The following is a 13,922-nucleotide window of genomic DNA, read 5'->3' on the forward strand; positions in this document are numbered from 1 at the left end:
ATTATCTTCTTATAAATAAAACCAAGGCTGCCCTGCCCACCTTTTGAATTCTTGCTTCCATTTAATTAATAATAACCTAATAATCCCAGCTCTATGACTTAGTTACTTACTTTCTCACTATATATTAGCCTATGTGATTCTTTCTATAGTTTTATATCATCTATTTATCATTTATTATACTCAAACTTATCAAAAACATATCATATTTGAACTGAACCTAAGACTTCATCCTCTTACTACTTAAAGCTTAAATCTATTATTCGAGGCTGGCTTTGGTAGTTGAAAAATGGGGTTCAAATCCCACTAGCACCAAACAACACAAGTGCATGTGTATTGAAATGAAGACCGAGTTTTCAAATCAACCACCAAAAAAAACATAACCAGGTTATTTATAGTTTGACGATAAAACAAATTGCATCTTCTCATCGTTAACAGGAGAAAATGTGTTCCAGTCAGTTGGTCTTTATTATGCTCTCAACATAACATCAACTAACAAAGGCACACGACAAAAGGGGAACGAGCTTTGTATATCAAGAAAATTAAAAATTCAATAGGATCAACCATAACCTTTGGAATGCTTGGTTCGCCTTTCATGAAAAGAAGGGTGGATCCAGTAGTTGAATAAATAGGCTAATTAATCCGTTCCTCAATTATTATTATAGGGACTGAAGAAGTTGTCAAAGTTCAACTTTAACAAGCATCTAGATCCCGGCATGGGGGAGGCAGAGGATCGCTCAACAAGGTCGTGTTCCCACCTTCAGGTCCAGCATTAAGGCGTTTCCCATTTTGAGTCCCTCGCTACAGAAAACAAAATTTAACATTTCTGCATTCAGTATATAAATCTCACGCTCAACCCCATAATAAATCATAGAAAACTGATCATCCTTACCGGTGGCTTCTCTCCTCTTCTAAACTTCTCAACTATGTCCACAACTCCCTCCGGAGTCACATCTTCCTACAGAAGACCAAAAAAAAATATCCATATTGTTCCATAAATTGCTCTTGTGGTGACTGACTGTCCACAAAAAAAAATAAACTAAACAATAAGGAAGCTCACATAGTAATTATATGTATATCCTTCAGATCCATTGGAATAGTCTGCAACTGTAATCATAGGTGCATTTACACAACATCCCTGCAAACACCACAAACTTATGTTAAGCTTAACAAATGTTTTAGCTCAACCAAACCAACACCTAAAACACTTGGGCCTTGTTTGATATGGGTATTTAGATTAATCTCAAATAACCCACTATCCAATCAACAAACTACTCAACAATCATATCATTCAAATCATCAACCAAAATACCCTCTATTTAAAAAATAAAATAAAATTTTAGTTATATATTTTTTCTCCTAAAGTCTTGTTACCCAAATAACCTACATCAAACAAGGTTATTTGAAAATAATCCTAGATTATAACCACTACAATGCCAGGAAGTGCCTTTTAGGCTCTTGTTTAGGTTTTTTTATCAAGGATCGGATCTTCTTTGAACTTGTCAAAGTGTACTCTTGCAATCATCATGAGATCATACCAGTTTATTCTCATATTTATTTGGTTAGGTGGGTGAGCAATTCTTCAATCACAGTCCTAGTCAACAGCCTAAGCCTACCACATGACAAGGAAGGAAGAGCCAACTGGACTCACCATGCACTCCATTTCTCCAACTGAGAAGAAGCCGTCCTTGGTCACTTCTGCAGAAAAGAAAATTAGAAAACTTAAATCCAAATGCAATCTATATTCAATTGTCAGTAAGAATTTTATAGGCACGTATATGAAAATCAGATGGTGGCAATTGTCAACACGAACCACCACGCTTCACTCCCAGGTGTTTTAGCAAGGCAGATTCAATTTCTCTTGAACCACGTATCATGCAAGGTGTTGTGCCACAAACCAATAGGTGATATTTACCAACCTGCGGAAACCAAGAAGATAAATCGTGTATACAAATGCATAATAACATTAGGCCTGAAAAAATATTTGGACTGTGAAAACAAGGTAATCTCTTCGGGCCCTGTTATTGAAGTACACACAAGTATTATCAAGAGATTAAACCAAATTCCTCACCTTTGCTCGGTTGAACATGGAATAGAATGTAGCAACCTCATAGACCCTGACAGGAGCTACTTCAATAACTTTAGCTACCTGAGTAAATGACAGAAAGCATTGGCAGAAGAAATAACAAGATAAATAAGAAAGTCATAACTCTATTCTTGGTACACTATCAAAAGAAATAGAGTGGCTAGTCGTAAAGTTTAGTACCATATACCCTTCCTTTGTTATTGAAAAGAGAGTGGGAAAGTTTAAGTATATCTTACCAAAAATAGATAAAATTATTGATAGGGAAAGGTGTCGAGTTGGTAGATGAAAGTGTTAGAAATGCTTAAAAGTGGAAAAGAGTGAAAAAGTATCTATCAGATAAAATTGGACAGTAGTAATATTATTAACAAAGGTAAACAATTCAGTATGCCTAACCAGTTGGGTTGTGTCAAGTAAATGAACTTCAAAGCTTCCTAGTGATTATTACAACTAACAATGATATATTGGAACAGGGAAGGTGTGAATGGAATACCTCTTGACCCAACTATGCTTGGTTCTTTTGTAAGCATTTACCTTCCTATCATGTCATTTAATATCACATAACCAGAAAATAATAAAGGTTGCAGTTATAAATCCTGACAACTGTGTTGTCTGAAATTGGATTCAACATGTCATATCATGAGGCCAAAATCAGACATGTCAATCCATGGTATTAGGCCTCCAAAAGATTACTTTAAATAGGAGATATTTGCAATATATTTCACCATTTGCAGTGACATGTATTTGGGTATAGAGGGTTGAAATGCTATCAACGAATTGGGCATTAAATGCAGCAGTATACATGAGCGACAAGAGTATATTCCTATTATCTTTTTAAGGAACTACTCATGTAGCTCACCTGACGTTAGCAGCAACTATATATATCATGCATGTGAACGATGATAGAACTTAAGTATGACATTAGGAAAATGAATATCACTTCTTAGATGCACAAACACTTAGAAACAATATATATATATATATATATATATATATATATATATATATATATATATATATATATATATATATAGGAGGCATTCATCTGTTCAAACCATGTTACTTCAACCAATGAGTCTGATTTCCTTAATGATGGGTGGAGGTGTTATGCAGGCCACATGATTTGCCTCCAAAGATTTAAGTATATGTTCATGTGTAAACTCATCCTAGCATTCAGAATTGGATGAAAGATAGTGGATGGGAATCCATGTTTCAACATGCTTAACTTCATAAAACTTTTCCCAAAAAAAAACTTCATAAAACTACCTTCGTCTTTTTTGGGGTCTAAATTAACAAAAGAGAACTACACATTCCATTAAATGCAGACACCATACTTACAGCATTCATTGCTGAAACAGGAAGCCATCCTCCATGTTGTTGCTGAGCAAGATCTAGCAAAGGAATGGCTGCAGATTGCTTGTAGTTGGATGGATAATGAGAGAGTATCTCCTTCACCTGCATGGGAAGGGATACTGATAAACACCCAAACAAAAGGATTTCTTGATATACATAAAATGCTTCTTATGAGTTATGAGTCGTAGGATAAGAAATGTTCACATCAACTATTTTATTCTGTCAGAATAATGTTATATTGCCAACAGCAATTTAGATATCTGAAGAGAGTCAAGAGACACACACTTATTATCTGACTTGGCACCCTAAGGGGGAAAGAGGATTATCTACATCCCAATTACAAAACTACAAGACAATTTCATAGCAAGAGTATGCTCAGCTCTCACCAGTACTACAGTTTTTATTTTTTGCTAGGAATTACTTACCTGTATGTTAAAAGTTTACTGCACCCAATTTGGTTCACCTCTTTGAAATGAAATCATGTTACAGTAAAAATTCAAATTATTCCAGCATATATGATGTGCAGGGTTAACCCTCCAAAAATCAGGGTAACACCTATTAGAGGACATGTTTGTTTCATAAATAAATACAACATAACACTAACACCCATGAATTGTTATAGGATTATCCTATAGGATGCATCCATAAAAAAACAAGCTCATCAAGTGGTTTGGATACCCAACAAGGATCATATGTACTCATAATGTCATACATGATATCATTCACAGTGTTATGCAAACCAAATAAGAATAATCAATGCCATATGATACCCTTGTATGATATGTATAGATAAGATGTACCACTTCTTGAATCAAATATATTAAAATTTCATGCAAGAGGCCTTGCTTCATAAATTTTCATGAACTAAACACATCTAGTCTGAAGATCATGTCTCATATCATATGCTGTATATAAGTTCTATTGAAACAAGCATAAATGATAATAATAGGTAAGAAGATCATAACAAAAACATCACTTCCTCCAATAAAATGTTAGTTTTCCTTTCAGACATCATAAACCTTTTGTTTGGCTATTCCAACTTTTTGAAAAAGGGTCAACTTTTTATTAAAGAGAAAGTGAACTTGAGGTGCGATTGTTTATACAAGGAAGGATGAGGGGGGAGGAAGACAATAAACGAAAAACAAAACAAAAAGAACGTAAGTTAGATTCCTATCATGTCAAAGAGATTTCATCCCGTGCAAATTCCCCTTTTCTTGATGGAAGCGAACATGTGGAGGAAAAATCCTTTGATCCTCTCATATCCTAGTAGTTTTCCATGGCTATTCCAATTCTACATACTTCTATCATTGTTCTTTAAATATTAAAGTTTATATTAATAAAGTTATCGCGAATGTGACTTCTAATAATACAAACAATGTTTATACCAAATCTTGAACATGTGACTAGCTTTGATCGTTGAACAACTCAAGCATCACACCACATTAAAACGGTAGTTACATAGTTACTATCTTACTATCCTTGACACAGTGTCTAGGTGACAACCTTCTACATTGATAAATATACTCCAAATTTCGGTACAATTAGAAACAAAGGAAAATGATGCGCATGTGGAATATACAATCTAGCCACTTCTGTTGCTGTTACATAAAGCTAGAAATCACACTAAGTTAACTCAAAAGCAACTTTAACAACTGTTTCCAAATAGGCTAATGTGTACAGGGCAACAATAAAGAATCTAGACACCCTATCAAAATCAACTAATCTCAGTCTTAAAATTGATAGTTGAGTTCATGTCAGGATTCATAAGGATGTGGATAACAAAGTATTAATAAAATCGAATGCTCAAATTGGTCAGAGATGACAAAATGAGACATGATTAACCTTTTCCTTGTTTGCTTCGTTGAATTCCCATGGAAGGTCCGGATTGTTGTCAGGTGTGTCAAGGTGCTACATCCAACAACAACAAAAGCTGAATCAAATGGAAACAAATTGGGAGCGCAATACATTCCATCACCACACATCTAGGTATAGATAGAGATATATATAATAGGTGTGCATCTGAAGAAGAGATGATATAATTAGATTAGTAGTTGATGAGCTAATAATTACTTACATAGTTGAGAGCAGTGGAAAAGGATCGAGAAGCCTGCGTGAAATAGGAGAAATCGGAATAATGAGTTTACAGAGATTCTGATATGAATGAAATGGAAGCATTGGAAGGATCGGATTTGAGGGAGAGAGAGAGAGAGTTAAACCTGAGGCGTTCGCCGGAAAGCTTGGCGGATCTCAAGCAGACGCCTAGAGGCGAGCCGGCCGAACATTTTCGTTTCTTTTTAGTTCAGATGGGGGCTCGGACGGACGAGATAAAGAGAGAGAGAGAGAGAGAGAGAGGCTCGATGCTCAACTAATCTATTGTCTATAAACTCTTTAGAACGAGGGCACAAAGCGCACTCAGCTCTTTACAACGCGTGTTCTCCACGAGCTTCTCTACTGTGATTTTTTTGGATTATTTGAAATTGTTTTGTATGTATAAAATGCTTAAATTGGTATGTCATTTTGTAAAAAAAAATTATATATATATATAATTAATTTGCAAAGATAAAATATTTTGATCTTTCAAATTATTTTACCACCATCCAAATTTTTATTTTTATTTTTTTGAAAATTAGGTCAAAGTTATTACCTTCATCTCTATTTATATATTTTTTATTTTAAAAGTTAGTACGATATCATTTTCATTATTCAATTTAAGGTGTTTTAAATAAGAATTAAACTTTAATATATTATTACCACTTAAACTACCTAATAGGTTATTTAAATATTTTTAATAGAATCAAATCTAAAAGTTTTAATCTATATATTAAACAAAATTATCCTAAAATAAAGTCTATTACTTTCTTTTTCATCTAAAATTATATACTAATTATTAATTTAAAACAAAAAAAATCTTGAAAAAGAAAACATAATCTTTCTTAACTTTGAAGGTATTCTCGATAAATATCGAATATAAGTGAAACTCTTTTCACCTAATTAATCAAAGAATGTAATTGAGTTTGTATGGATTTTCATGTGATATTTTGGGTAAAAGTTGTTCAAGAGTAAACCTAATATTTAATTTGAACCTAATAACATTTATTCATGTAATTGACTCGGTAATGGCTTCATTTCACTGTATTTTAAAATTATAAAAATAATTTTATTTTTCTTATATTTAATATGAAATTTTTGATTAAACATTTTTAATAAAAAAAAGTGTGAAGAGTTAACTGTTACAAAAATGGTTCATAACTCTTTTTCAAATGCTTTTTGTCCATTTGACAAAAGTTGTTACTAAAAAGTCTTCATTGTGTATAGGTTTTTTTACTCAGTGATGGGAATTCCTAGCAAAGTCCAGCCCAATCTCCAACAGGCCTTTTATATATATATTTTCATCCTTCATACTTTTAATAAATATACTTCTATTTTAACCCACTACGATATTTGGGTGGTAAGAGTCGATTTAAGATATTAAAAGATCACGTATTCGATTCCATTTAGTAAATAGTTTGTGGATTGACTTTGTTGATTCCCTTCCAAATGGTCATGAATCTTTATTTTTATTTTTTGGTTCGATAAGTGTTTAATAAAAAGATTAACATCTTTTTAATAAAATGACCATTTTATTATAAAAAATTATATATAATAAAATTTAAGAAATCAAAATGATATAATCAACTAAAAAGCTGATTAAGATTATTTGGTTTGCAATAAAATATTTAACATGTCTAAAAACAAGGTGATTAATTAAATGATCTTAGAATGAGTTGTCAAATTTTATCAAATTAGAAAATTTGGACATAGTTTAATTCATTTATCTAGCAATAATAATAAGGATGAATAATTTTGATGTGAACTTTGACTTTAGAAGATGTGGTGTAGGTGAGAGAATAATGGTTTAGAGAGAGAATATAAAATTAGAGGGTAATTTTGGTATTTAAATGATAAAATTATTTGATTTTATGATTGATAAGATGTTTGAATTTTGGGATAAAAACTGGGTTTTATCTCAAAAATCCCTTCCTCAAACGAGGCCTAAGTAAACCTTCATGTAATAAAGACTGTTTTATTTTTTTAAGGGAAACAAATCAATTGATTGGTTAATAAGTCCTAGTCGACATGAATTAATATAAAAATAAAAAATAAATTACTAGTAGATCAAATAAGACAAGTCTAGTCAACTCGATCTCTAGTCCCCTCCAAATTCAATCAATATCATCACATGCATTGAAGTCAAACTCAATCAATTTACATATTTTGCTTCGAATCAAATAACAAAAGCACTATGATCATGATCTATTATATGCAATCAAAAGTATCATATATAAAAATAAATATTCAAATGATGAAAACTATATATATATAGATTTCCCACAACAAAACAATAATGAATTATATATAATTATAAGAGTATGTAAATGTAATGTATATATGATAATATGATCTATATGCACCCCAATCCTTTGGCATCCGACCCTTTCATAACTCTAAGCCTCTTACAAGAAGTGATGAACATCTCCCATGGCACATCTCCAGCCAACATCCAATCCCCATCTTTATCCTCATAAGTTGCTACATATTCACATCCTTCTGATCTTTCACAACACATTCCTGTTAACCCATTCCATTCTTATTAATTAAAACACACTCAATGATTTTATTTTATAAAATGATTACATTATTATAATATGTATCTAGATCTTACCAATGGTGCATTTGAACATGGTCTCCAATGACTTGAGAAGCTCATTGTAGCTTTTGTAAACCCTTAGATCTATCTTTCTCAAATAAGGAGCTCCGTCCATGCTCACTTTTACATACATCACTTGACTGTTTTTCCAGTGAGATCTTACCGGCGGCCATCCCACAATCTGTGCTCTACACGCATCAACAAGGAAGAATTAATGATATTTTTTAAGAAATGTATCATCTGGATATATAAACAAACAAACTTAGAGCTCGTTTTGAGGAATGGGTTATTTGGATTTTATCTGGTTTTTCTTCAAATAACCCTTGTTTGACGAAATTAAAAAAAAAAATTATTTTTATCCCAATAACCAAATATCAAACAACAAGCCCTTACTTGCGTGGAGGAGGGTTGCTGCTGTGTTGGGAATCATCGGATTCGGAGGAAGGAGAGTTGGAACCTGACTCCGATGAAGTCCTTTTAGTACTGCATTTTGAACTATGATCGTCGATGGAGCTGGTCGATCTTCCTGGCAAACCTAACCTAAGCTCGGTCGCTTCAAGAAGAAGATCATTCTCGTAACTCATCATCATCTTCAAACAAACAAACAATAATAGGAGTTTTCACCGACAGAGAGAGAGAAAGAGAAAGAGAGAGGTTTTGTTATTTGTTAAGGAAGGAGTCGGAGAAGACGATGATTTTATATGAAGGAAAGGTGATGATTAGATTATTAGGTGCAAAGAGACAATTTACAGACAAACGTATTCTTTTCTGGTCATGATCTTCGTGCGTGGGGAGGAAGGAAGGAGGGACGAGGGAACCACGCGGGTTTAAATGTACTCGCTGTGCTGACCAGTGATACGGGGACACGTATACCGCGTAAAGGAGGCGCGTGATTGGAAAGCCAGTTACAGATCTAAATGTCGGTAGTTAGACTGACAAAAGTGGGTCCTATTGTTGTCAAGTGCAGGAACAGATGTGGGACATGCCAGAACCGTCCACATTAAAAGACTTTCGTGTGGGTCCTATCCATAAATCCAACGATCCTGATTCAATTGAGACCGGCTTTCTTTGAATTGGAAAATATTAAAATAAATATTCTTGGAGCTCGTTTGATGTGGGTTTTTTATGATTGTTTTGGATTTTAATCAGTTTTTTTTATAAATTATTATCATTCTAATATTTTTATTCTTTTTTTATAAAATTTAAATTTTAAATAACAAAAAATATATTATAATTTAACAAATTAAACACCCAAATAATTTAATTTTTTTATCAAATAATATTATTTTAACAAAATCAAAAACACCCTCAAATAACTAATATGAATAGAGGTAGATCTTGTAAAAAAAAAATTAGTATAGAATAAATCATATTAATAGGATACAAATAACATATAATTTTGACTATATACAGAAATTTTAGTACGATATTATACCGTTTCATAACCAAAAAAAAATAATAATAATTTAAACTTCATTAGGTCTATTTTATAAAAATAAAATAAAATTATACATTTTACCGTGAAATCAAGTTAGAGTTTTATATTTATTAAAATACATGTCTACTTTAATCTAATTCTTAAAATGAAAATTTAATTATTTATAATTTTATTAGTCATTATTTATTATTTATAAATATTATATATTTTAATTTATAAATATTATTTGATATTTAGGTCAATAATCGTATACAAAAATTTTAAAATCTAATATTTTAATTCGATAATTTCAGTATCAATATCATATCTTATAAAAAAAATTCGGTATACCGAAAATTTGATATTATTTTTAAATGCCGAAAATATTGATCATTTTTTCATAAATAATCGTGGAAAAAGCCTTTGAATCAACGAAAATACAAAGCATTCTAAATAATTTTATTTGTACAAGTTATTTAATATTTAAAGTGTAAAAATATAAATATATATATATTAATTAATAATTTAAATAAATGAGTGTTAATTAAATATTATAATATTTAAAAGTAATCTTAATAAATACAAAGCAATAAAGTTGACTGTGATTCATATTATTTGGATTAGAGACAAAAATAAATTTTATTAATAATATAATTATTTTTCTAAGGCCTTGTTCGGTTGTGAGTTTTTTAAAAAATTAAGAGAGAAAAATTAGATAATTGGTGATGATTTTAAGAAAATAATTATTATTTTTTGATAAAAAGATTTAAAGGGTATTGATATTTATAAATAAAATAAAAAATAATAATTTAAAATAGATGGTATTTTTTATTTTGGTTAATGATATGAGTGATGTGAATTGTGATTGGTGAAAAGTGATTGATTGAAAAATAAATTTTGTGTGAGTTTTTTAAATAACCCAAATAGAACCGAGCCTAAAAATACAAAGTTAAAATATGTATAAGAGTTCAAAATATATATGTTGACCATTATTATTAGTTGGCTAGATCAATAATATTTTTATATTTTTGATTTGATTTAAGGATATTGTTTCCGAATATATATAGTATTATTATCATTTATTTTGTCTTTATTATTTTAAATATTATAATGTTATTGAATGATTATTCAATATTTATACTAACATTTTTACAAGGAAAACATATATATGTATTTGCTAAAATTTTGCTTATTTTTTTTTTTTTAAATCATGAGAGACATTACTAAAGGAAAATAAAATGAATAAAAAAATGGCAAGAATTGTCGCTATAAACATACCCAATGACATATATTTAGTAACTCAATGAAACATTGAACTGAACTTGAAATTTATAATTAATTAACAAGTGAAAAGCCTAATTAGACTAATAATTAATGAATTAAGAAAAGATTATCTACAATTTAATTGATTATATAGCTTGGGCATATAGGAATCCTGTTGGCTAAACATGATGTCTTTGATGGAGTTGACATATCACGTGGGATTCTCAAATTTATATTTTATTATTGGGCTACTTTGTTTTTTTTTTGTTGGTTGTTTAAAATACATTATTGTATATGTTTTTAGGTAAGCATATACATAGAAATTGAAATACTAATAAACCATAACAAGTTTGTGGAGATAAAAGAATAAAAATAAAAACTCATAATACTATTGTGGTAGGTTTAGAGTTTGTTTCATTTTGGTTATTTGAGGATTTTTTGGGTTTTATTTAAAAATTTTGTTTGACAAAGAAAACAAAATTATTTGAATTTTTTAATTGATTTAATTATTAAAATGTTTTTTTTTATATTTAATAAAAATAAATTAAACATATATTAATATTTTGTTGATGAAATGAATTATTATATGATATTAAAATGTTAGTGACGTGATATTGAAATAATTAAAAAAATAAATTTAATAAATTTAAAATAAAACTATATCAAACTAGATATTAGATATTAATGAGTCTTTGAATATTTGGTAAAAATTAACAGGTTAATAATAAAATAGATAATACAATTTAAAGTTCATAAATTTGATTGAGAAAAATTAATGAAATAATTAAGGATTTGTGTTTTTTATGTTTCTTCCAAGTCAGCTTTATTTTTATGTTTTCTTAAATGATTTTGGGTTAGCAATAAGGTGATATATATAATCAAATTTGATAATCAGCAATAATAAAATAATTAGTATATATAATTATTAAAAAAAATCTCGAGGGATAATTAATTTGATTCTGACTTCAAATTTTTTAAATGATAGTTTATAAATTTTATTGAGAGGAATAATAAGATAAGATAATTTAAAGCTTACAAGTCTTAGTGGGAAATATATTTAAATTTAATTAGAGTTTATGTTTTTGGTGATTTTTAGAGTTGATTAGTGTTTTGTTTGATTTAGTAATTTTGGATTAAACCATCAAAATAACTCAAATAAAAATAAACATCAAATGTCAGGAAGCAAGTTATAAATCATGACACTGAGTGATTATGTTAATTTACTTTAAAAATAAAAATAAAGTGATTTAAACATTAAATAGTAAGTTTGGATATATAATAAAAAATTATCAAAATTAAAATTGGTTGCATTATTATATGTTTAAACATAAAGTAAGTTCATGAATGATTGATATATCTTCAAAGTTTATGTTTTTGTTTAAATATTTAGTTAAAATTTAAGATAGTCATTTAAATTAGGCCCTCTTTAAAACATGTGCTAATTTGGATAAAGTTGTGCAATTATAGTGTTCTACCAAAAAGTAAATAAAATTATAAAATAGACTCAAATGATTAAAGTGGTTACCATTTGTTAGCAAAAGAAATTAATTATTCCTTCTCTTCAATTAACAACTACTAGCAAAAATATTTAATCATATATTTAACAACTACTATTAAGAAGTTAATTATTCTTTCTCTTCAATTAACAACTACTATTAAGATTAATACAGAAAGTGTCTCTATAATATTGTTGTCGTTGATATATTAGTTATTCTATTTTCTTTATTCAGTTTGCTTCATGAACTGTAATAGCTGTTTTTTTGTTATAAAGTTGTATATCCCAATATCATTCTTAGTTTTATTTCTTCATTTTTAATGATTTTGTTAACAATTAAAACTTTATTGTGTGTGTTTGCCCATCTAATTAAGTAGATGTAACAATCTTATTTGAAAATCATCTCATTTTTAAAATGTAGGTATAGAATGTGTGAAGTTTACCGTAAAATGTCTCACATTTTGGGTCAGTGGACTATCTGGGTTAAATAGGTTAATATGTAGATCTGCTCTTGGTTAAAAGAAGGGAAATTAGTAAAGTTTAACATTGGATGAATTATAATATGAAATTCAATTCGAATCCGAAATACTAATTCTTATTTGATATTTCTGATTTGATTGAGATCGGATTGGATTGAGTGCGAATCGGATTACATTCGAATTGGATTAGAATTATCTAAATTATCAAAACTATCTAAATAAAAATACATTTTTCAATTTTTTTTTCTTTAAATTATATTTTACTTCAATATAATATATTATTTTGAAATTCAATTCGAATCCGAAATACTAATTCTTATTTGATATTTCTGATTTGATTGAGATCGGATTGGATTGAGTGCGAATCGGATTACATTCGAATTGGATTAGAATTATCTAAATTATCAAAACTATCTAAATAAAAATACATTTTTCAATTTTTTTTCTTTAAATTATATTTTACTTCAATATAATATATTATTTTATTTATTTCTGCGTCGTTTAGTAAATAAGATTTTTTTTTCAGATTCAATTTATAAATAAACAAAATTAATTATAACATTAAAAATTTAATACTGTTTTTTTTATAATTAAAACACTAAATAATAAAATAAATTAAGTAATTAGATTTTCTTAATCCAAGAGAGGAGCATTTAACGGATTAATCCGAACCGAATCCGAATTACAAAATTGGATTAACTATTTCGGTTTGAATTAAATTCGAATTGAGTTTAATTTGAATTTAATTTGAATAATCCAATTAATTTAAAATTATTGAATAATTTCACGTTGACATTTACAAATATATAAATATTTTTTAGTTTGTATTGTCCAAACTAGGACGAATTTAAGAAGGGGCTGAGGTGGGCTTAAGCCATCCCTGAAGAAAAAAAAATCTTTTTTAAAAATTATTATATATATCAAATAAAATTAAAAATCTAATTCTTTCCAAATATATTAGTATATATATTTCAATTATTTTATATATATTATAATTCTTTCATAGTTTACTATTGATTTTAATTTTAGTTTATTCAATAACTCGTTTGCAAACAAACAACTTTTTTTTATACTTCTCATATTTTTAGTTGGTATAATCATCAATTTAAGTATATATATATATATATAATTGATTTTATGTATGTTTG

At 28.7% G+C, this 13,922-nt stretch overlaps 2 protein-coding genes across 2 annotated transcripts; both read right to left on the minus strand.

Annotated features, from left to right (window-relative positions):
- Positions 1-372: 372 nt before the first annotated feature.
- LOC124931373 (NADH dehydrogenase [ubiquinone] flavoprotein 2, mitochondrial) lies at positions 373-5,818 on the minus strand. The gene is made up of 10 exons (XM_047471822.1): positions 5,650-5,818; positions 5,508-5,540; positions 5,276-5,341; positions 3,419-3,535; positions 2,069-2,146; positions 1,811-1,916; positions 1,649-1,695; positions 1,058-1,135; positions 890-955; positions 373-798 (listed from the first exon to the last, which is right to left on the minus strand). The coding sequence occupies exons 1-10, from the start codon at positions 5,713-5,715 to the stop codon at positions 691-693; spliced, it is 765 nt and encodes a 254-aa protein (XP_047327778.1). The 5' UTR covers positions 5,716-5,818; the 3' UTR covers positions 373-690.
- A 1,816-nt stretch (positions 5,819-7,634) lies between these two features.
- On the minus strand, positions 7,635-8,789 carry LOC124931625 (auxin-induced protein 22D-like). The gene is made up of 3 exons (XM_047472138.1): positions 8,514-8,789; positions 8,136-8,308; positions 7,635-8,041 (listed from the first exon to the last, which is right to left on the minus strand). The coding sequence occupies exons 1-3, from the start codon at positions 8,708-8,710 to the stop codon at positions 7,875-7,877; spliced, it is 537 nt and encodes a 178-aa protein (XP_047328094.1). The 5' UTR covers positions 8,711-8,789; the 3' UTR covers positions 7,635-7,874.
- Positions 8,790-13,922: the final 5,133 nt, after the last annotated feature.

The sequence above is a fragment of the Impatiens glandulifera genome, chromosome 3 (genome assembly GCF_907164915.1).
Source record: "Impatiens glandulifera chromosome 3, dImpGla2.1, whole genome shotgun sequence".
NCBI classification, from domain to species: domain Eukaryota; kingdom Viridiplantae; phylum Streptophyta; class Magnoliopsida; order Ericales; family Balsaminaceae; genus Impatiens; species Impatiens glandulifera.